Raw genomic sequence first — 23715 nt, 5'->3', positions numbered from 1 at the left:
CAGAGTGGGATGAAAGCAGCAGAAGCAGCTGGGTGCCCATTCCTTCTGAGCGTGTGAATGGGAAATGTTTCCAAAATGACGTTTCCGTGATGTCTCCTTTGCTTGGGGAGAAGACACCGCGGCAGAAATACCGAGGTTCAATGCTTGTCATCCCCTCCAGGGTCCGGGATCACCCTCGTGGCTTGGTTGTTTTTGTGGTTTTTGATGGTTTCCTGTCTGATTGGGACGGGGCTTCCCCACATCTATGTGTATATATATACGTTTTTTTTTTTTTTCCCTCCAAAAGTGTACCTAGCCTGTCCTGTGACTGTCCTGAACAGGTGTTTTTGCTGCAGTTTGTTCATCATTGCAGAGGGCACGGAGCCTCTCCTTGCCTCACCCCACAAAGCTGTGGCATTCCTGCCCTGGGCACCAGTTATTGCGTGGGGCTCGAGACCTCAGCATGCAGGCACAAAGCATGCTGGCATGATCGGGCAATGCTGATGTGTGCCGGGGAAATGTCCTGCCACTAAAATGCACTGTGGAAAGAGGTTTTAAAGTTGTTGTAAATGATGCAGACTGGACCACAATGGATTTCCGTCATATGTAAGGGATGCAGGATACGTTTCCTAGGATGAGAGCAGCCCCTTTTGCATAGGTAAACTGGGTTCCCCACCTGTGCCGAGGGGTCTTGGCGCTGCCTTGTGCAGAGACTGGCAAATAGAGACAGCACATATGGGTGTTTTGTTGGTAAAATGTTTTGCTTTGGGATCTAATATCAGCTGATGTATTACCAGCTAGTAAAATCTCTTGCGTTCTTAAAATCAGATTTTGTCACGGGTAGTCAGCCACTGGCACTAGGAATAGCTGCCCAGGGTTTTTCACTAGTGTACACAATGCAGTGCTCTCTCCAAGTCCTAACTACATCCCCTACCAAACAGGGAAGAGGAAGTTAAAAATCTGTTGTGATTTGCAGTTCCTTTTCAATAAATTGGATCAATGGAAGCAGCACTAAAGAGATTTTTTTTTTGCTCCATTCACCTTCTCTGTCCAAGCCGAAGACCACATTCAGAATAGCCAAAAACTTGGAGGCAGCAGCTCATGCCCTGTGCCAAGAGCCACATACGCACAGCTTAGAGCCACGTATCAGCTCTGATCCTGCCCTGCTGAAAACTCCTTTGGTGCATAGATTGTTAAAATCTCTGTGGATGCTCTGCAGGGACCAAAAAAAAAAAAAGGGCACTTCTGCTTTGTGCATGTTAAACCCCTTGAGAAGTGGAATTTGGGGTCCTGTATAGCTCGTGTGGTTTTCTGCAGTCTAGAGGCTGTAGAGGTACATTTTATTGAATCCATCTCTTAATTCCCTTCTGGCACAGGATGCTCCTGGATTGATAGAAAGTAATTAAGAATCTGCAGGTTCTCGCTTGTTTAATACAGCCCTTCCCGTCTTTTGTCCTGCGCTGAGAGCCTGCTGGGCTTCCGTGGGGTTTTCTGGTTTCTTTCTTAAATAGGGAAAGAAGTGGCAAAAGGAAAAGGAAGCCAGCGAAGTAGGCAGTGTGTATTTAGCAGAACTTAACCAAGGAGCCTGAGCCACCTTTAACAGCCCTGCCTAGGGAGGGAGGGTAAGACAAAAAATGACCACAAATTCCTTGTCTTGTAATATGAGTGCGGTGTTTCACCAGTGCTGGTTTTCCAACACGAGGTGCCTGGTGTTTGGTTTGAAACGAGGTCTAGGGTAATGATGCCCCGTATTGCATCACTGGTACCTGTCCTTGCAGCAGCTGGATTTACCCTGTCCGGAAATACCGGACACCGTCTGGTGTATGTGATCCCATACTGACACTCAGAGGTAATTGCTCCCTGACCCAGGGAAGACATTTCTTTTCCTTCATGGAAATGTATTGTGTGCTTTGAACTGCCGAGAAGCACTCAAGAAGACATAAAACCATGAGTTACTACAGGCTGCATGCCTGGAACATGTAGGCCATCTCGACATATGGAGTAAATCAGCTCGGCCCTGCTGACTTCAGCGCAGCTGCATCCATTACCGCTTGCTGCGAGCCCTGCTCCAAAGTGTAGGCATGAGTTTCTGTGGACAGTGGATAGAGGGGGGAAAAAAAACAATCTTCTTTCTTCTCTTCTCATAACTTTACGTTTTATGAACAGAATAAATGTGCCACAAGTGGAGATGAAACAGTACATTATTTTTTTCCTCTGTAAAATTACTGTATTTGGGACATATGCTAAGTTCCCCCTTTTTCCACTTGGTTCCCAAACCAGGTATTCTTGGTTCCTAAACCAAGTAGCTGATTAATGCATGCACTTGGTTCCTGGCACTCAAAAATAGAGCAGCGATTAGTTTAGAGATAGAGATCAGTGTTTTATGCCCCCCCCCACGTCGGTGCACCTGCACGGAAACAAGTCCGTCAGAAACAACCCTGCCCAAAGCAGGCTGGGCAGCGCCCCTGCAAGACACAGGGCTACTGGAAGAGGAGCTGCTTTTCTCTTTCCGAGTGCCAGGAGCAGCAGTGCTATCAGGATTGTGTGTGATGGATCAGAGTGCAGTGGTATTGCTGCAAGCAAAAGTCATGAATTTTAATCAACTTTACTGGCTGCCTTGAAATTTGAGTTGAAAGATAAATGTGAAAAACAGGCAGCCCGTATTGTTTCTGGAACAAAATGGTCCCTCTTCTGTTGATTAAAAGAATTTTTCTTTTAACTTGGTAATCAAAACTGCTTCCATCTTAGTTCTGGAATTTGTTCAGTGAGCCCTTCAGGTCCTGCCCGCCCTGGCCACCTCGCTGAGCCGTGTGTCACCTTGTGGCCACCCAGACAGCTGACCCAGCTGCAGAGGCTCCACGGCTGTCTGCTTTGAGACAGTTTGGAGGAAAACGGGTTTGGGATTTTATTGAAATATTCTTAATTTTATTTATTTATTTTCAATAAAAGATTTGTCTGAGTGGATTGTCCAGGGTGTGGGGGTCCGGTCCATATTCATTAGGGGAATCTGGCACAGGCAACCTTACTCATCCTTCAAATCTCTCGCTCCAGGGCTGTTTTTAAGGTTATATAGTTGCCATATTCATTTGGACATCAGACTTCCTAATTAAATATAAGCAATTTAAATGGTGATGTTGTCTGGGGGGGATATCTATGCTTTGGGAAGGAGTGGACTGAAACTAGAAGCTAATGTCTGTGGACAAAAACACACCCATCGTGTGTTATTTTCAGCCACTGCCAGGCTGGTCCAGATTACTTTGAGTAATTGAGAGAGCTTTCTTCACCCGTCTGTGAAGAAGTTTGCTTCAGGGGTTATCATAGCTGCTTTTCCTGTTTTGCCATAAGTCACCTCTATGCAGGAATAACTTTGAAGGGTTGTACTTAAGGCCAAACAACTTTTAAGAAAGGGAAGGAGAAAAATCAGCCTACAAGAACCAGGTAGGAAAAAAAAAAAAAAGGTGGAAGACTCCTGAGTCTCTCTTTCTTTTTCTCAGCCACAAATGCTGTGTTATTTTCTCCTAGGACCTTTTATGCTTTAACTCCACACCTAGTTTCTCATCTCCTCTGATAGCTGTAGGCTCACCAACTGCTTCGTGTTAGTGGAAAGTTTATTGCAGCTGCAGCTGAGGATTATTTGATGCTCTGGGAAATTCTTGCCGCTTTCTCTAGTGAGAAAGGCAATAGAGTTTTTGGGTCTAAATTAAAGTGAAAGGGCACATACAAACCTGTTAAATACAAATTCCAGCTTGTTTGTACTCCTAGTTGGTTACACCCTTGGCTGAAAACCCAAATATTTCAAGAATTTGGGTTGAGGTACATGCTTTCCCAAAAGAGGCATGAGGTTAGATTCCCCTTTTGCATCAATGGGTGCAGTTTCTTTAAGGTCACCGACTATTTTTTTGAAGTAGAAATGTCAATTCCTCCAAGGCATGGCATGTTCAAAGACTTTGGGAGGGGATGCTTTGCTCTAATGCGGGCACCTGGTGGCTGCTCCTTGCACAGCTGAGATGACTTAGCTCTTGCTTTGACTGGAGCGTGCTTGCTGTAAAGGAAACCCACCGTATTTCCATCCCTGTCTGTGGGAGCTGGGACGCCATAGAGTGCCACGCGTTGCTGTACTGAGGCCATTGGCTCTATGCCTGCTTACCCCAGTGGCTGATTTTTAACCCTGAGGCCTTCAAAGCATGTATGTATGCTGAAGCAGAAGATTAGTTTCACTAAGGAGGCTCATTTGAGATGCAAATGCCCTATGGGTTGCTGCACAAAGGAAGCCTGCCTGCTTTTTAATTTTTTTTAAAAAATTTATTTATTTATTTTAATCCCCTCCCCTCTCCCCCTGGAACTGCTTTCTGCTTTGCCTTGTTTGCCTCGCTTTTCCATGTCTCTGTGCCATGGATCTGGAGGCTGGTGTGGCAGGAACCCCTTCGGTGGTATTTACCAGTTGCGTGGTTATGCTGCGGTGGGATCAGCTGGAGCAGCTGCTGGGGCTGTTTGGGAGCCGTGCTCGAATCTCTGTGTGTTGGTGCTAATTCCTGATACTGAAAGGAGAAGGGGCCTTTGCTGATGCCTCAAGGTGTCCCAATGTATTTGCACACCGGGCCAGCAGCTGGCTGGGCAGAGCCTGAGATACCCAAGCATCACGGGGTGCAGCGCGTTGTGGTGTCGGGCGGGATGCGGGCGCTGCGGGGCGAGGTGTCACTAATCCTCCTGCACCCCTTTCCTTGCAGTTACCTGGCCGAGCAGTGCTGGAATGGCGGCTTCGTCTACCTGATCATGTTGCGCCGCATCAAGCGCAAAGCCCCTCTTCCTCCCTCCAATGGCAACAACAGCAACAGCTGCGACCCCAAAGCCAAGCCCAGCCCTGAACCCGCTGACAGAGCCGCTCAAAATGGGAAAAGGACCAGGAAGTTTGGGGTCATCACCAGGACGCCGGGTGGCAAGGACGGCAAAGAAAAGCCAGGCTCGGAGCACGGGAACGGGCACTGCACCCCGATGGAGGTGGAGGTCGCTCAGCCAGAGACCTCGGAAGCAGAAGGCCACGTGGAGGAGCCGTTCCACGGCACAGGGGGACAGTGCCGGTCCCGGCTGTCGGATGGCGGCGTGCCAGACATCGGTGACCAGCCTGCCCAGGTAGGTTTGTTTTCTGGAGAAGCAAGCAGCAGGTATACAGATGAATTAAGGGAATTTCGGTGCACCGTCCTCTGTGTGGCAGCCCAAGCTGTCGGGGCGTTCAGCCGCAGGCTTAGGGTACAAAACCTGGGAGGAGCAGGAGGGTTTGAAAATTAGATAATAATTATGTGGAATCTTTGTCACATTCTGTCTGTGACGAAGGGAAAGGTCCTTATTTTCCAGACTTGTCAGCGTTGCCTTCTGGATTTCTTTTTATGGAACAATAAAAAGTAATGACCTTACGGCACCGGGGCAGGAGGTGTCAGAGAGGAGACGGTCATTTTGACCTCTGGGTCTTCATGTCTGAGCTTGACAAGGCCTTAAAGCTTCTGTTAAAAATGGAATTGAAATTCCCCTTTAACTCCCCTTTTTGAAGGGTAACGGATTCAGCACCAGACTATGGTGCAATTATTCGTGTTACAAAACTTGTTTGAAAAGTGCTTGGATTCCACATGAAAGTTATTGTGAATTTTGCTCCGGGTTGATGAGATGGATGATTTGTTAATGTTTGGGACGACAGTGGGCTTGGGGCTTTCATTGCTTCTCTCTTCATCCTAATGGAGATCTTGGGGTTTGCTTGGCTAGAATTGCAGCTTTGCTGGATGGGGAAAAATAACCCAAGCCTTGATCAGGTTTCAGTATGCATCTATCACCAGAAGAGCTGTCTGCCAATCTTTCCAGAGACACTGATAGTATAAACAGATGAACGCTGCTCTATTAGGCTTGGGGCTTGCTGCAGCATCTGCTTTTGGTTTTAAGACTTCAAAGCTGGTAATGCAGCAGTGTGAGTGGACAACTCATTGCTGATGTCTGTTGAGGGAAGCACTGATTTGAATGTGTCCTCTGAATTAGTGCTCCCCAATACTCGTGCGGGGTGATGGTGATTGTTAGCGTAAACTAACTGAAAATAAATTGAAGGGGATAAAGCAAATTTTAAAAAGTGCTGTTCCTAAAGAAATATAATTGAGAAAACCTGTTCTTCCCATCAGTTAGACACATTTGATTTCATGGTGCAACAAGGAGTGGAAGGTGCTTGTGTATGGTCTTTGAAAGCCTCCTAATTGCAGTTTGTAAAACCTTTCTGAAAGAAAACATTAAAAGTTCATAAATAAATTCAGTCCTTGGGTATTTTGAGGGTTCTGGTCCATGTAGAAACTTACTGAATATGTTCTGAAGATGTCTAATTAAACATATGTTATAAATGAAGATGATCAGAGTTTGTTTTGATGAAGTCAAAAGCATACATACATATACATATACATATATATATATGAAACTCTTCATCTAGAGCTATTTCATGCTAGTGTTACCTTGATGTTTTGAGCCATCTTGGTCTGAGAAGTAAATTACTAAATTCAGAACATACATGTGTTGATGTGAGCAATAAATGCATTTTTAATGCAAAGCACATACAAGGTGGCTTTGTAAAATGTAAAAGCTTATTTGAGTCACTGGAAACGTAAAAGCTATAATCTGTTCGGTTGTGCTGTGTCTGTCATGGAGCCTGTTGGGAGGCACAGTCATCTAGTAAAATTGATTCTCTCTTTCTCCCCCTCTTAATTTTCCCCCTCCCCTAATGTTTTGCTTAGAGATATGACCTCTGCATGTGTCAGTATTAATTATGTTTTCCTGATATCTGAGTGTGGAGAAATGTGAATAGCTGGAGCCTGAGTAGCATGCCTTGGTCATACTTTGCTTTTTAAAAACGAGAGGACCTTACAGATGCCCATCACTTTAACATCTGTGCGGGAGCTGCTATCATAGTAATCAGTGGCTTGATTCAGTTTCTTACTAAATGATGAACAGTGACAGTGAATAAAATTTTCAAAACTATTTGAGTTCCACTAAAAGAAAGCAAAACAAAATAAAACACAGAAACAGTCAAAAACAAAAACAAGCACAAGGGATAAAGACACTTGGGAGCCTCAAATGTCACTTTCAGCTCCACTTCCAAAGCATGACCTGGTGCTCAGGCATGTGAGATCCAGTCGTGTCAGAAGCCGTTTGAAAACAGCATCCAGAACTGAGTGTCAGGAGTTGCAGCCTCCTTCCAGGGTTCAAAGCACGAGCCAAACCTTTCCCAGCCACGGGATGACTTATCTCCTCCTGGACAGGGGCAGGGTGCATTGGCAGGGCACCCTCTCTGCAGGGAGAACTGCTCCATCCCTGCTGCCTGCGCGGCGCTTGCCATCTCCTCCGCGCATTGACTAATTGAATATCCAGGGCTGTCAGCCCGGCACCTTCAGGGAGCAGTATATTCTCTTCGAGACAACGAGAGCCAGCTCCTGGCAGGCTGGGTGTCAGCTGCGGGTGGGAGGAACGGCTTTGAGAAGAAGCTGCACCACCTGCACGGCTGCGGGAGGACCTCTCTGGTCCCCCCCCCTCCCCCCCGCTCCGTCCCACTCCCTGCCCCAGGACATGGATTGAAGAATTACTGAAACTGGAATATTAACTCCAGGAACATCTCTCTTTCTCCCGTTGGGAAGTTGTAGCAACTGAAATAGAAGGGAGAAGAGGTTGGGTTGAGTCTACGTGTCTTTGGCTGTTGCTCTGCTGAACCCACGGGCCAGCTCATGGCTGCTGCCTTGGAGAAGTTGTGCCAGGAGTGCTTTTGAGGCAGCCACATATCTTGGGTGTTGTTTGCTTTCAGTGTGCCTCCTCTCCCACAAGCTCAGTGTTTTTCTCTTGTTTTGTCACTGCGTGCTGCTAACAGCAGGGCTGAATTGTAAAACAAGAGCCGAGACGAATACTGTTTGTCAGATGAACCTGCCAGGAGATTCCTGCACTACTGGTTCGTGTGCATGTGTCAGTCCCTTTCAGGCTTGCTTTCATCTCCCAGATCTCGGTCTGTGTCTCTTGTGCACTTGGCATTGCTGTTGCGATGTATAAACAAATCTGTTAGACTGTTTGCTGGTATGTAACCTCAATAAATATTGTACCTGTCAATTAACAGTCAGTACTTAATGTTTACAGGTGGTTAAGTTAAGCTGCAGCATTTTTAGAATGAACCTAAATGCCCCTGAAAATTTGCAGATTCAAAGTAGCAAGGCTGTATCTGCCTGGCAGGAAGATCTTGGAGGCCTGGAAACCAGACCTGACCTTGGAAAGGACCCCGGCTGGCTGCAGTGGGAGTTGTGCGCGGTGATTTAAAAACAGGCAATCTCGGAGCAGGAGTAATGACCCATCACATCCTGGGAAGATCTGGGAGCTTAAATGCAGAAATCAGTTTGCTTCTTTTATTCAGTGGCTTGAAAGAGGGGGATGTTTTCTAGGCTGGTAATTATAAGAGCAAGGATGTAAGATGAGTAGGGGAGGGGCTGCTGGAGTCAACTGGGAAGCGATAAAGAAAAGGAAACTATGAGGTTTCCTCGCAAGATATCAGTTTTGTGTTTTCACCATGTTTACTGGGCAGACAGAATCCGTATTTTTTTGTTCTTGGTTTCTCTATCACAGTATTCTTGGAAGAGGTGTGGGCTGCTTTCTCAGACATTCAGTCCCCAAGGAGTGCTGATAGGTTGTCAGGTGGGGACCAGTGGTGGGACCTGAGGGTTGTTACAGGTGCTGTGGGGGTGAGCGTGGTTTTCAAAGGCGGCTTGAAATGATTCAGGTCTACCTGGTGAGGTGGGAGAGGCTTTCATCAATGAACCAGAAGAAGCTTGGAGTCTCCAGAGAGTGGACCGGCCACTTTTGCTTCCTTTTGCCCCAACAGGACGCTTTGAGAAGTCCTTAAACACTTAAAAGGAAAACAAAGACTCCTTCAGAAACCCCTTGAGTCCTCTTGCTTCTGTTCAGGCGTTTGCCTTCGTAAGGGACTAAAATCCAGGTTCAGCAGTCACCATCAGAAACTACGTGAAGGGGATTGGGTAGGACAAAAGTGTTTTAATAGGAAAGGCAGGCAGGTGAGAGGGGCTGGGGCTCCGTGCCTTGGCATTCCTTTGCTGGAAGAAACGTGCGGCTGGTAGTGGAGCCATGGCACGGGCTGTGGTGGGGCGTGTGTCCAGCGTGGAAAGGAGTCAGCATTTGCTGGCCCCGTAAAACATGTTCTGTGTTTTTGTGAAGCCAGCTTACCAGCTCTTTAAAAAAGGCAGGGGGTATATTAATGCCTTGTGGTGCTTGGACATCTCGGATAAAAAGGGCTTAGTGTTGTTAACCCAAATAATTCAGCGGTGAGTTCCAGCTGCCGGAGCAGCACACATAGGCAATTTTGCTGCCTTATAGACCAGTCGGGCGTATCTCACATAGACCACAACTCTCCCTGGGCTCATGACTGTGTGCACAGGTGCACACGTGTGTGTGTGTGCACGTAAAAGACCAGTCAGGTCTTTGCCAAGGAGCACTTGCTTTCGTATCACGTCAGCCAAACTGTGCTTGGTTCCACTTCATCAGAAAGTCGTCTTTGTTCGGTCCCGTTACTGCTTGCTTATTAAGATGGCTTGTCTCGGGAAAGGTTGAATGCTTTTGAATTGCATTTTGCTTTGCAGTTAGGGAAGGCTGACAGACTTTCTATAACAATATTTACCAATTAGCATTGGTAAATGCCAGCTTTGCCTTGCATTTTGGCTAATGGAAAATGTTCCTTGTCCTGCCAAGCAGAAGAGTAAGGCTAATGGCACGTTACAGGAATCAAAACACGAGACTTGACATAATGTACTTACTTTAAGGATTTTACTGTTTTTCAAATGTGATAGAAAAAAAAAAAAACACTAACTCATGCACTTGCTGTACCAAAATGCAGACCTTGCTGTGAGCAGGAAACTTCCAAGGGTATGTAGCTACAGCTCCTCTGAACTACTGAAGCTGAGTTGCTTTGCATCATTTTTTTTTTTTTGGCAACCTAAGCAATGATTATTATTTCATCAAGGCTTTTATGGTACTATTGTATGATGCATGTTTTAGACATAAATAACTCCATTTTCAGTTCTTGTTGTAGGCACCTTTAGACATGCAAAGGCCTTCCTGAGAACCTGCTTCTGTTCTTAACGTCTTTTTATCCTGTGTGTTTGCCTCCATCTGTCATTAACATGAATCCTGGGGCTATCTACTGTCTTGAAGTTTTAATTTGTACTGTGATAAGCATGTCTTCCTTCTCTCTTGCCTGCTTTGGGTTGTAAAGTCTCTCAGGGGCTGTCTTTTAATTGTAGCTGTGCAGCGCTGACAAAACTTGGCCTTGATTTCACTTGGAGTTTTAGGAAGTGCTTTAAAGTAACTAATACTGATACTACAGTTCTTTTTTTTTTTTTTATGCTCCACCTTGCCATAAAACAACTGTCATCACAACTTTCTGGGATAAGTTGCACTTGCTGCCAAGTTTTATCAACTGACTGAAGATTTTGCCTTTCTTTGCTGTGATTTAAGTGTTAGCTGCAGCTGTGTTAGCTGTAGATTTTAATTTTAAGTAGGGATCTGTTCTTTCATTCTCTGCTTGAATTGAATTTTCCAAACGCTTCGGGCATGGTTGTGTAGAGACAGTCTGGTGATGGAGAAGTTATAATGACATAGTTTTAATGCCTCATCTTGAGAAGGGATCCACAACTGGAATGCAAAGGAATGGCTTTAGCTGAACGTAAGTTCACACTATTTGATGTTTTAATCATTACGTGTGAATGTTTGAAACCAAGTGGATATGCCTAAAAATAGAGTATGCCGTTTGTTTAGTGCTGCAATGTTTCAGATGTAAGTCATGATTACAGAGCTACATACGCTTAATTTTTGAGTCAGGGTGCTGAAAACACAGAGCAAACCCAAAAGATTCCTGACTGGCAGTTGTAAGAATAGTCCCTGTGAGAGACCCAGCTTTACTGACATGGTGACTTACTGCAGGATAGGCTTTAATCTACTGCAGTCAGCAAGGATTTTTTCTGAAAAATTCCAAACCAACTAACCAGCCATTTCCCAATAGCCCAGCATCAGAATGAGAGCCAGCGAGATCCTTGAGTAAACGTAAATAAGTTGTAACCTTTAAAAGCCAGAGCTCCCCAGGGGGATTTGCTGTGCTGAAGCCCCCCAGGGCCAGGGATATCTGAGAAATCCTTTGGCTGATCTTGCAATGAAGCTCTCCTCAATGGCAAGAGGTGAGTGGAGGGAGGGGAGCAGCCCGGAGAGGTGCAATCCAGATGGTGATGGCTCAGAATGACAAATGACTCCAGCAGATTTTTGTAAGGGGTGATTATGGAGTTCAGGTGCATGCAATGGCTGATAAAATGTTTAAAGCCCTTGCCAAGGAAATGATGTCAACAGCCCGTCTCTGGAGATGGGTCCCTGGGGGTCGTTCTGCTTAAAGTCCTGGAGTTTTCATCCCGTCATCTGTGATGCCTATTCTGAGTATTTTAATTGCACGTATGTCTTTGTGTTTGGGGGAAGGTATGTTTTCTCTTTTCACTGTTCCCCAGGCTTTATCCCCTAGGACATTTCTCTTTCCATGGGGAAAGCACTCACATTTCAGTAGAAGGATGCCAGGCATCTGGTGGCCCTTTGCCCAACCAAGAGGGCTTGTTAAATCGGCAGTGGACACTTGAGTGGAATCACAGTTGTGTCTGTGCTCTTGGCTCTTAGCTGTTTGGAGGACATGGAAAGTTCACGTGGTCAACACTGTGCAAATCATACTGAGGGCTACTAGTTTTGCTTTTCCTTTTCCTACTCTCAAGTGGTTTGGAGATGCCCAGAGGCACCAAGTGGCTTGCGTCAGCTGGAGGTAGAAGCCAAAGGCTTCATTGACTCAGGTGCTAAGACATTTTCACAGGCAGTAGGGATGGGCAAAGAACTCTCATCTTGGGATTACTTAGTGATAAAAGAACTCAGATGCTTTTTTTCCCCACTTCTGATTTGTTTTGGAGTTGGTTAGCTTGCTTGTACAACAGTGAAAACAGAACCCAAGGCAGCAGATGAAAGCATGAGTCCTGCTGTCAGATCGGCCTTAAAAACATCCTGGTAATATACTAGATGAAAAACATACTCATTATCCACTAATGAAATAATTGCTTTGTTAAGAATCTGCAAAAATCAGATTTTGGCATGATTTTGTGATTATGAGTCATTCACACTAATGTATCTGTGATGTGAAGAGTGATGGCTTTTGACTGCATCTTGAGATTGACGTGTTTGAGCTAATCACCTGGCATGTGATCGTGAAGGTTAATTCACCAGCCACTGATCTGCATCTCCCATGTGTCCGACGGGGAGCAGGGCTGGTGGGAGGAGGCAGCATGTGATGGCAGGCAGCTGGGAGAAGTGCTTTTCATTTATTCTGCATCACTGAAGGGTGCTGGGGAGCGCCGTCGCTGCTATTTCCACCCAACTATTGCTCCCTGTCCATGTAGCGGATGCTGCTGTGCTTGAAGGCAATGCTTATATGCTGGTCTGTATGGGAAATAGTGCTGGTTTTCAGCTGCGTGTGATCGGCGTGTTGACTGGTAGCTCCCCTCAAAACTGTTGTGGTCGCTGCTTCTTTTTAAGTTGTGAATCTTCTAACTTTCTCCGACATGTCAAGGTTCCAAGGTGAGGAGGAGCTGGCTGCTTGCTTCTGCTGCTGGGGAAGACCCATGAGGTCCCCATGTTGGAACCAGTCCCATGCAGGCGATGAAGCCCTCCTGGTCCTGCTTCATGGTGGCGCATCGCTGTCAGTGATTTCAGTGGGGCTCAGCCCAATTTTGGGTTAAAAACCATTACTTACATGAGATTCAGCTGAATTGCTGCTGTGACAGAAAGTGCTTTTTGTAGACAACTATTTTCCATTTTCCATTTTGCTGCCTGGCTTTTTAACTACTTACTGCATTTCTGTTTTCCATTTGTTTACACCTTGCTCCTGCCAAGCTTTTCTTTAATATAACATTTCAAAGCAATCTTTCCTTTGTATACACAGATTTGCAACTTGTTGAACACCACACAGTCAAAATCAGTCAAACCCCTTTAAACTCCCCTGCAATTAGCTGGTGAAAGGCGGGAGGGAAAAGCAGTTCTGACACATTTCCATTTATTTATTTATTTTACACTCAGAGGAGGAAAAAAAGTTCCTTTTTGTTTTATTAATGACGCACTTATGAAACCGAGCGTTTGATGGCATGCACTCAGAGCAGGCGTAATGCGAGCTTCCCCACATCGTGCTGGCAGCGCGCATCCTCTCTGATCTGTGGCACACTAGTTTATTCCAGATGTGGGCTCGCTCCGCGCAGCGGCTGCTGCCTGATGTGCAGAGGCTTCACGGTGGAGAAGGATGGCCTGTGGGGACCGACTTGAAGCTGCCGGCCCTATTCTCTGTTCTCGCTTGCGGTCTGTTACGTAAGGCGACCCCCTTTTTTTTTTTTTTTCCTCGCGATTAATCTGAGTAGAATATTCACACCGTCTTTAAAAAAAAAAACAAAACACAAACATTTTAATTATTTGTAGCTTATGCATTTTGATCGTCTGCAAGTGGAAAAATCTGATCAGAGGTGCTGCCTGCTCTCAGGAGCCAAGTTGGGAGGAAAGTTGAGTCACCTATGAGTGATGTAACTGAGGAGAATAAAAAATAGCCATTAGCCAAACTGCAGCCTCTCTGACTTGGCTGTTTGTATTTGTTCCTGCTGTAGGAGTGTTCACAGGAGAGCAAGAAGTCAAAAACGTAGGTCTGCGATGCTCTGGTCTCATCTCCTTCTCTGAGGCCCCCTCTGGCGAGTGTCCGTAGGGTCCATGCAGCCCTCCCGGAGAGGGGAATCCCTTTGTGCAGGCAGCTCTGCTGCTCTGGGTTTATGAACAAAGTCTTATGGGATGTATCTGAGCGGAGTTTGCTTTCAGCAGATGGGGAGCAAAAGTCGAAAGGAATTTTTGCCTTCTCATTCCTTTGATGTTCTCAAAGCAAGCATGGATGTCTCTGAGTGTGCCTCTTGGCCAAATCTCAGGTGAACTGTGTGATGTTTTGGGCCGCCAGCCCACCTTATCAAATGAGCCCTTTCCACTTAGCTTCTCAAGCGCCAAGCCTCGTTACTGTGACCTGATGTCGCTTTTATTCTTAAGAGCAGCGAGAGTGGGCTATGGTCTGCCCTTACTGAGGATGTCTGCAATTTGAAACACCCTGCTGGATGCACAGCAGCATATCCCTGTGCTTTGGGCATGAGATGCTCTTGCACAGAGAGCTCTGGGTGCGCGTGTGCAGGCTGATTGTGTGATCGGTGAGCGAAGCTGCGGGGACTGGGCCGAGTCGTCTGCAAGGGAAGCTATGAGAAGTCTTCTGAGAGGATGGAGAAGTTCAGATGTTAATGGGTATACGAAGCTGGCAGCAAGCAACATTGTGCAGCCTAACATAGGAGACCGTTCAGCAGTTAAAGTCACCGTCCTCCTCTGGGCAGGATTAGGCAGGTTCCAAGGACAGCGGCATCAGGCCTGTGAATGCCAAATCTAACTGTGCTTTGAGTTTCCCTTGGGCATTGCAAGTCTCTGGAGCTGAGTAAATACGCCAGAATCCTAGCTTTCATTTAAAGATTAAGTGAGCATGTAGTCTTCTTATTTAGGAAGAAAAGCTTGAAAATATGATCCCTTGGAAAAAAAAAAATTCAAAATTGAAGACGTAAAATGCATCACTCTACTTTTTTATTTTATTTAAAGCATTTATGGTTTATGCTGTTGAACCTACAAAGCCCCAAGAAAGCGGTTTTTCAAGTCAAGTTTAAATGCATTTAAAAATCCTTGGACATGGCCTAGAGTGTTAATAACACTTCTCTGTTATGGAGTCACAGAAGATGCTCATTGAAAGCATCAGTGTTTCCCAGATGGCTGCAAAGCATCCCATGCAGAAGAGCACCTTCATGGGGAGGGGAAGGGGGCTCTGCTGAACACCCCCTTTCTCCACGAAGCCTCAGCCAAAGGCTGGGACATCTGCCTTTTAATACTTGTCTGTTAGAAGTTCAGTGTGATGTAGCTGAAAGGTATGTGGGTATTTGTGGGGGGCTTTTATAGCAGCCCTGCCGTGGTTAAATGTGTAGGTATGGATGTTTTGGTGAGGGGCACTGATTTCCAGTTGCTGAGTTATCTCAGTGAAAAGCCCACAGCTGACCAGAGGCAGCCCGAGGTGTGGTTTTCTTAAACAGGAGACTGCGGCCATGTCACTTTAAAGCTAGTAAAGGAAATACGTATTTCAGTATGTGTGGGGTTGTGGCGTTGTCTTCAGTGTGCTCTGCCATACTCTGAGGTCCACACTCAGACTGAGTGCAGGTGCTTTTGATTTTAATGGGACTTCGAGGGGAATAAGATGGTGCTTGTGTTAAGAGCAGTGGAGTCTCACCATTTGCTGCTGTGAAATGCTGTGCTATGTAAATGAATATTTGCAGGCAGGACAGTGAAGAATAAATTTCAGATTTTTTTTTTTAAATGTGTGATAGTGAGAAGTGCCAAGGAATGCAGGCTGGTTGCTGTGTGGCATGGGTCTTTGCATAACCGGCATTCCAAAATGCCTTTCAGTGCAAATCATTGAAAACAATGTTGTGACTGCGTTGTTAAACTTTATCAGAGGGTATGCTTCTGAACAGGATTTAACAACTGGACACTTGGAGTGGCATCTTGTTGGGAGAATAGGTGCCATCATAACAGCTGGGATTCGTTTGGGGGAGAAAGGGATATGACATTTGTGTTACGCTATTTTCATTATGGGTGCAAGGCACTTTATAGCAATAAAATCTCTCTGGAGCATTGTTGTGCTGTAGCTTAGCTCTTTCCTTTTTTCTTTTTTTCTTTTTTTAAGTAGGTAAATGCAATTGATTCTTGCCCCTGCATTTAACACGGTGTCTCATGTATCACTCTTAATTTATCTCAAGGTATTCGCTGTCCTGACATGCCCTGTTACTCAACAGGAGACTGGGCTTTTATCAGTGTGTTCAGCATCCCAGTTAAACCTGTTGAGATATTGCTCATGTGCATGACTGTCAGGTTAACAAATTACCCACAGGTGTATATATGTTTCCAGGATCAAACTTCTGGCTTACCTCTGAAGACACTGGGTTGGTTTTTCCTGTTTCTGGTACCTGTGGTCCAGGTGCCATGTAACATTCATCTCTTATTTTTCACTTTGTTCTTAGATATTGGTGTAGATACTGTTTTTCTGAGAAGCAAACCTTGAATTTCATTAAAAAGTTTCAGCACTGGGCCCCACTGGTCAGGTTAAAAAAAGCACATTCTCTTCACTTAATACAGGCTCCGATAAACAGCATTGGCCTGAAATCTGCAAGTTGTTGCCACGATCCTTAGGTTCGCTGATATATTTAGCAGTTCCACTTCTCAGAAACAAGCAGCAATTTCTACATGCTCTTCACAGTTTGGCATGAAATTTTAATCGTCTTCACTACTTGGGCGTTTGTGCGCTGCAGGAACATTACTTGTGTGCAGCACAGACCCAGTCAGAAATAGATGACCCGGTGCTGAGTGACTTCAGCAAGCAGCCTCAAATCGCCTCCGAATTGTGCATTTTGCTGCCTTGCGAGCTTCCTAGGGTTTCCTGTAATTCTGTTATCCTGATTTTTTTTTTCTCCTCTCTGAGAGAGTCCTGACAATTGCTTGTGTCTTGCTTGTTTGTTCTTCTTTCCTTTCTTGTTCTGCTGATACCTGCCACTTCCATGTTTCCTTGTGCCCAGTCCTTCCAGTAGGACGCATTGGAACTAGGTTCTTGTCTTGCATTTTGTATTGCTCCAGAGATTGTAAAACACTCTTTTTTGGATTTATAATCATTAAAAAAAAATAAAGCTGTCCTAAACATTACTTATTACCTTGCTTATATTGAAAAGTTATTCTTTGTGGTGGGTAAATTATTATTTACAGTCTGTACAACAGCTGTCAAATAAGAAATACTTGATCAGCAGCAGATAAAATGAGGCTGTCATTTTCTTCTCTGTGTCTCACACACTGCAAGCCCCTCCGGAGAGGGAAACACTGCTACGTAATGCAAGTCTGGCCCCTGCTGCAGTGGCAGCCGTGCTGCCTGGTATTCAAGGTGCCCCTTGCACAGCCTCTTGCTGCTCTGCCACCCATTTGCCCAGCTGCTGCAAGTCCTTGAGTTTTTGGCGAAGGTGTTCAAGGCTGCTGGTTGCTGCGGGAAGGATCAGGACGTAGGCAGCTGTATCTCTGCGTAGCTCAGAAAAGCTGCAAGGCCTTGCAAGGAAACCTCTACATACTGCACCTGCTCTGTGCTGCTTCTTCCTTTCTGCCTCCTTCGCTTGGACCACAGATAACAAAGCAAAGTGTGGTGACGGGCAGCACGGCTGTAAATCGCTCCCTCCTGTACCCTCCCAGCCCTCTCTCACTGTCCAAATCCAAATTCAAGGACTCTCTGCCCGTTTTCTCTCAGCGAGAAGGTTGCCGCATATGGAAGATGCACATCCTGAAGGGGACCGACGGGCTGGGGATCCAGATAACGGGAGGCAGAGGGTCGAAGCGGTCCCCTCACAGCATCATCGTCACCCACGTGGAGGAAGGCGGCTCGGCACACAGGTGAGGCGGCATTGGTGCTCGGTGTGGGTGCCATAGAGCATCTTTGGCCATTGCTGTTAGCCATAGTCAGGAGCTGGGAGCAGGGGATTTGCCCTCCCATTGTGGAGACCTGCATCACTCTATAAGGGTGAGAATATGGAATTTTTAGCTTAAAAGGTTATTTTTGTGGTTGGACGCTGAGGCCTCTCCCGGCATCTTTAGTCCAAGGTAAAGACAGATCCTCTTGGTGATGGAGTATAACCGAAGGATCCCAATGGCTTGTGTTTTTTTTTTCCCAGGGCCCTTTTTGGATCTGGTCCCTTTTTGGATGACGGGCTTTCCCCATGAGACCATAGGTGGGCGAGTGCAGGCTCTGCACCAGAGGGTGCTCGCCCCCAGCCCTGCCCTCCGTGATGTGAGGAGATGGGGCTCACTGCTGCTACTCATCCATCTCTGGTGGGGCATGGAGAGGGTTCAGAGGGGCTCAGCAAGACAAAACATAGTGAAATGGCTCTGGTTATAACAATGATGTCCTGGGGGCCTTTCCTGAACCCCCTTTCTGGGCAAATAGCCCTGCACTGATCAGTGCTAGTTTAGTGTCAGCCAGGTCACATTTTATTCATGCCTCTGTGTGGCACCAAAGCCTGACACTGTGGCAGGACCACGCTACAGCTCCCCATTCCTGCTATGTTTCCACAGGGACGGCAGGCTGACGGTGGGCGACGAGCTCCTGATGATCAATGGGCAGTCACTGGTGGGGCTGTCCCACCAGGATGCTGTGGCTCTCCTTCGCTCAGCTGCTGGCCTGGTCCAGCTGGTGGTTGCTAGCAAGGTACGGTCAGCACATACGATGTCCTCTCCGTGGTGTGGTGTCCCCTAAGTCCCTGTCCTCAAGGGTTTGTGCACAGAAAGGGCGTTTTTTTTTATTTTTGAAATGCAGGCACATGCGCGCGTTTGCTCCCCTAAGTTTAATGCACAGCTACTGGGAATACTATCAGGAGCTGCCATAAATATGAGGCAAATCGGCAGGGGATAGACCAGCTTACTGATTTGCTTGTATTGTCACTGTCATTCAGTGTGCAAATGAGGCTGTATTTAGTCATGCAGACGTTACTGAAGTTTTGGCCAAAAAAACATTTTCTTAAAATATACATAGCCTGCTAAATAAAGCAGGCTGTTCTCGGCCTCGTCAAATGCTTGCCCATGGAGCCTCTTATCTCTTGTTGTATCTGTGTGCCAGAGGTCTCCTGACGATGATCTCTTGGCTTGAATTCCTTATTTTGTCCTTGTTAATAGCTTGGAGTGAAGCTCTTGCAGATAAAGTAGCATGAAATTTCAGGGGAATAAGAGTGGAACTCATTTATCAGTAGGGCTCTCAGTTTTGCTTTCAGCGCAGAAGAGATCAAGGGGACGTTACACTATATTTTCAATTAATTTAAGAAAATCCTGCCCACCCCAGTTTCTCGCTCCCCCATACCACAGCCTGATGCTCCCCTGCTTGGGTTGAGACAGGCTCCCAAAAGTGCTTGGGGTCTCAGAAGGACCTGCCTGCAGGTGTGGGGTCAGCAGGGCCACCAAGGTGGTAGCAGGAACCGCTCTTGAGCCTTTATTTCCAGGTGGGACATGCTGTGTCAGGATTATTATTATTATTATTGCTGACTTTTTTTTTTTTAAGCTTCCTCTTCATGTTGTCCCAGTCAACCTGATGTGAGTTTCCATGGGCTTCATGTCTGGATGCTCCTAGGAAGCTGCTTACGCTTGTGTTTGTCAAGAAGAGGCTCTGCCCTTCCATGTTCAAAGTGAATAGCCAGTAGCTTCTCTGATGTTTCAGTTAGACAGTGAACTCCATTCAAGACCTTCTCTAGGCTCCCGGTGTGGTAGTAGCCCCACCAGTGTTGATTCTGGAAACAACACGCTTTGAACTGAAATAGGTACATCTTGTATTTCATTTAGACAATTGGACTCTGCCAAAACGCAAGGCAGCAGCCTGCATAAAATTCTCCTTAAAATTGTTTGCTTGATTATGGAATGGCTGCATCAAAATAATTGCTGTGAACAAGCTCACAGCATAAAACTTTGTGTAAAAAGGTGTAAATAGGTGAAGCGTTCCCCAGCAGATCCCTTTGGGTGTTATTTGTTGGTACAGGAAAGCAGCCCTGCAATTTGGCCTGCTGAGCACTCCAAACACAGGATGTGCTTTGAAAGCAATAAAACGAGGGTCTGTCTCACCGCTGCTTTCAGCTGATGCATGTGTTTACCTCCCAGAAAACCTGCTAAAGCATGGAAACAGCTCCTGAAGCGTCAGGGCTGGGTTCATAGAGGCTTGGCAGGTTGGTCTTCATTGTCTTCTCCGAAGTAGTGTAGTCAATTTATTTTCCTTGTGCATGTAGATAGATACACTTGTGAAAGAAGCATCCACAGGGAAGTGCAGAATGTGATTTGGGATGTAATGAGTCTGCAAACTCCTGAATCTGCTTGCCATTATATTTAACAAACTGGGGAGGAGCAGGCTTGCTGGGGTAACATTTGTTTTGAATTCTCCTTTATAAGATCTAAATGTTTTGGGCTCTGTTTACTGTATTTGTTCTTTAAAACTGGGACTGCTTTTTATAACTGGGCCATTAAAGTTCAAGCACACAGAGATACGCACAGAGGGGAGGATTATCAAGGAGCTCTCGTGGGGCAGGTGAAATGGGGCCGCGCCACCGTGACTCCAGTGGGTTTCTGCGTGCAATATAACATGGTTTTGTTGTCTCTTGGGTAGGAATCTGCCGAAGGGGATTTTCTGAAGTACCCATCTACCAGTTTGCCAGATTTGCTTAGCACTTGCTCAGTCCAAGACTCTGTCTCTTGCACTGACAATAAAGAAAACGAAGAGCCAGAAGAAGATGATGTGAAGGGAGTGAATGTGTCTCCTGAATCACTGGTCGCTGTAAGTGTGGCTTTGATGATGTTCTTAACCTCTCCCTTGATGCCCGCTTGCATCTGTCATGTTCTCCTCCAGCCCGATATGGACAGGATGGGGCGATGATCAAATGAAGCCCTTTTTCTCATGGAAAGTGGTTCATGAGCTGAAATGGGGATGCCATCTTCTGCAGCATCTGCCCTCTCTGTTCCTGCACTGTAACAGAGCAGTGGCATGGGGAGCAGGAACTCTGATGTCCTCTGAGCTATGTGGCGATCACAGTCTTTGTTTTTCCCCTGCTGTCGGATTGTTTTCCACCCGCTTCCATTGCTTTTGTTGGAACTGATGGGGAAGTCTCTCACAGTGCTTACGTGGTAACATGCTCTCCTCTCTCCTCCTTTTGTAACTAAACTTCTTTAACAGCTTATCATCCAATTCTTCAAGGTTTTATTTGCTCTGTTGGAGCCAATGGGCACCTCTTGGGGGAGCGATATGAATTTTTGGCTGCAAACTCTAACTGAAGGTCTGCTGAATAAATGCCGTTGGTTGATAATCTTGCCTGCATTCCCTTCGGGGCTGCATTAAGCAGAGATTAAGTGGATTATTGTTATTTATTTGTAATGTAGTGGCTCTCTGAAGCTTCATCAGTGTTCTGGGCCTCTGTTGTATTGTACAAATGCAGAATAAAATGATGTTCACAACTCTAAAGAGCTTACAGACTGGTTTTCAAGCATGAGAAAGCAGGTGGATTCAACTGAATCCTTTCTTTCTCTCCTTTTTTTCTTTTGATTCCCCCCCTCCCCACCTTTTTTATTTTTTTTTTGTGGCACTTATAATAAATCTCTTAAACCTTCGGATGGCTCAGATGTGGTATCTGGTTTGGTGATTTGATTGTGCATTTTTACACTCCTACAGCCTCACGCTATAATCTACCTGATGCTGGTGTTCACTTCATGCCTGCATGTTATTTCTGACCTGCTTTAAGTCTATGCTTATAACAATCCCTACTCTCAAGCATCTCTTTAATGTGACAAGTTTTGTTTTCTTGTTAGTGATTTCTGTGTGGTTTTCTGTTCCCTGTGCCGGGGTGCTGTTTTGAGGGGAGGAAGGGAAAAGCAAATAAATCAGGAATGCTCGGTGCTGCTGACATGGTAGCGTTTGAGTGCAAACTTGAGTGGGCATCTGAGCATTCTTTTGGCTTTAGAAATACTTTTCATTCTGCTATGTGTCGTGTTTCAAGTTCTGGTAATTTTTTGTAAGTTTGTGGCTCAGCAAAGCTTGAATATAAAAATCAATTTTGTCAAAAGTTAATTATACATGGCTTCAGGATGCAGTTCCCTGGCGTTCCAGTGAATTTTTCAGCACATGCTAACAGTGATTTGCCACTTCATATGCTCCCGAGTTTCCAGCAAAGCTCTGTGTGTTTTTCAGTAAGGGCATTTTTAAATGTTATTGGATATTTCCTTTCCAGATTAACATAACATTCAGGGAAACTTGAGGTAACTGGTACGCAGCACCGTGAAGGGGATTGTGAAGGGGATTGTTATTTATTTATAAAGTAGGAAGGCAAGCCTGCCCAGAGCCGTTCAGCATGTACTTGAGTTTGTAGCCTACCCTAAAGTCTGAAGCCACTGCAGTGGCAGCAGCCTGATTTTGAGCTAGTTTGGCCTGCCTGTCGCCTTTGTTGGCCATAGCTCTGTGATTTTCTAATGCATTGCTAGGGGCTGGAGGGAAAATCACAGAAATCTGAGTACAATAAATGTTAGAAGAATGGCAGGAATTTTTTTTTTTTAATTGAAGGGAGTATAATTCAGAGGGATGTAGGCATGCTAAGTTTTTGGTGGCTCTCAGGACCTCTTCTTTTTTCACTTGGGCTACACCTGAAATCTCTCCTCTTCTAATCCCAAGTGTGGAAGTCTTTGCATTCCTCATGTAATTGCTGTGTCAGCCTCGGGAGCACAGACAGGGCTCTGCAGCTCGGGGTGGGCAGTCCATGCAGCGCAGACCCCTGGGATCTACCTGCAGCCTGATCCATCCGCATCAGCTCAGCGCAGCCTGCTGGGACAGCTGGGCTGGGCTGCGCAAATCCTGTGTGCCACCGGGCAGGACAGGGGAAGGTAAACGTGTTGAAAAGATAAACTTCACACGTGGCTATTCTTTGTCTGGCGAGGTGGGGAGAATTTTTCACAGCAAGGCTTTGAAGCAGGTTTGAAGGTCAGCAGCATGGTCATGAGGCATCATATGATTTAAAAAGAAAAACCACAAAACATATCTATATGATTATACATACTCTGTGTGTGTGTATATATATGTATATATGTATGTGTGTATATATAACTGCAAAACTGCTCTGGAAATTACTGTTCTTTGCTGTTCCCACTCCCTTGATGGTAATCACATGTCTTTTCTTGCACTCGTATACTCCCTGTATTTGCACCATAGATAAGAGATGAGACTGTTGCTGGTGATTAAAGCAGGAACTAAGCTGGACCATTTTTTTTATCAGTATAAATGTACTTGTTTTAGACATCTCAGGGGGGTGGGGGGGGGGGGCACTGATACTGAAGGTCTGGACCATGTCACTAAGACTGAGGTCTCAGTTTAAGCATCAGACCTCTTAGATTTGACACCAGTTCTCAGCCCAGCTCTGGACAGGAGTTGACTTTATCATGACCAGTTTCTCACCTCTGATGAGAGATTAAATTTTCTTTTTACTATGCAGGGTTTTGCAGAGACTTAAGGGGATGCTGTCAGGTGCTGGGTGGTCAGGTAAAAAAAAAAAGGTAATTCAGAGGGATTTATTGTCAATTGAGGTTTCACTGTTGCTCTTTGAAGTCCCAGAGCCTGACTCCACTTCTGCAAAGTGAAGAGTGTGACTCCACTTCCCCCCTTGTTGCTGCTGTGTGAAAGGCTGAGAAGACAAGGCAAACTTCACATCTGCCTGTGTGCAACCAGTGTTGTGGACTTGCAAAGCTCAGGGGTCAGTTGCCTCTCATCAGTTTAGACTTCAGTTACCGTGGGAGGTTTTGGTACAGTAACAAGTCTGCGTATTTCTGACCAACACAAAGTATGTCTAATTCTAGAGTCTAAGTGGAGAAGATACTACAAAACATTCAGGACGAACTGTCTGGGGAGTTCTTAGTGTTGCCTAAAGCTTTCTTTCATTAACTTTGTTGTAAGTATAGTTGTGTATTCAGAACCATAACTTACACTCCTGACAGACTTACTGTTAGTGT

At 45.7% G+C, this 23715-nt stretch overlaps 2 protein-coding genes across 11 annotated transcripts in view; one reads left to right on the top strand and one right to left on the bottom strand.

Moving 5' to 3' along the window:
- SUB1 (SUB1 regulator of transcription) overlaps window positions 1-23715 on the bottom strand; it is a 376115-nt gene that overhangs the window by 301909 nt on the left and 50491 nt on the right. The window lies entirely within an intron of this gene.
- The window catches only part of PDZD2 (PDZ domain containing 2), a 197673-nt gene that overhangs the window by 124773 nt on the left and 49185 nt on the right, over window positions 1-23715 (top strand). For 8 of the 10 annotated variants that reach the window (XM_066988319.1, XM_066988315.1, XM_066988318.1 and 5 more), the window contains 4 exons: window positions 4707-5109; window positions 17453-17595; window positions 18274-18406; window positions 20339-20506. In XM_066988319.1, coding sequence (XP_066844420.1) covers window positions 4707-5109; window positions 17453-17595; window positions 18274-18406; window positions 20339-20506 — 847 coding nt within the window. Of the gene's footprint in view, window positions 1-4309; window positions 4420-4706; window positions 5110-17452; window positions 17596-18273; window positions 18407-20338; window positions 20507-23715 lie in introns of those variants that run through there. The other 2 variants (XM_066988320.1, XM_066988321.1) reach the window with 2 other exon arrangements.

Source organism: Anser cygnoides, chromosome Z (genome assembly GCF_040182565.1).
Source record: "Anser cygnoides isolate HZ-2024a breed goose chromosome Z, Taihu_goose_T2T_genome, whole genome shotgun sequence".
Lineage (NCBI taxonomy): Eukaryota > Metazoa > Chordata > Aves > Anseriformes > Anatidae > Anser > Anser cygnoides.
The sequence above is the reverse complement of the archived record's forward strand: the minus strand, read 5'-3'. Positions and strand labels throughout refer to the sequence as shown.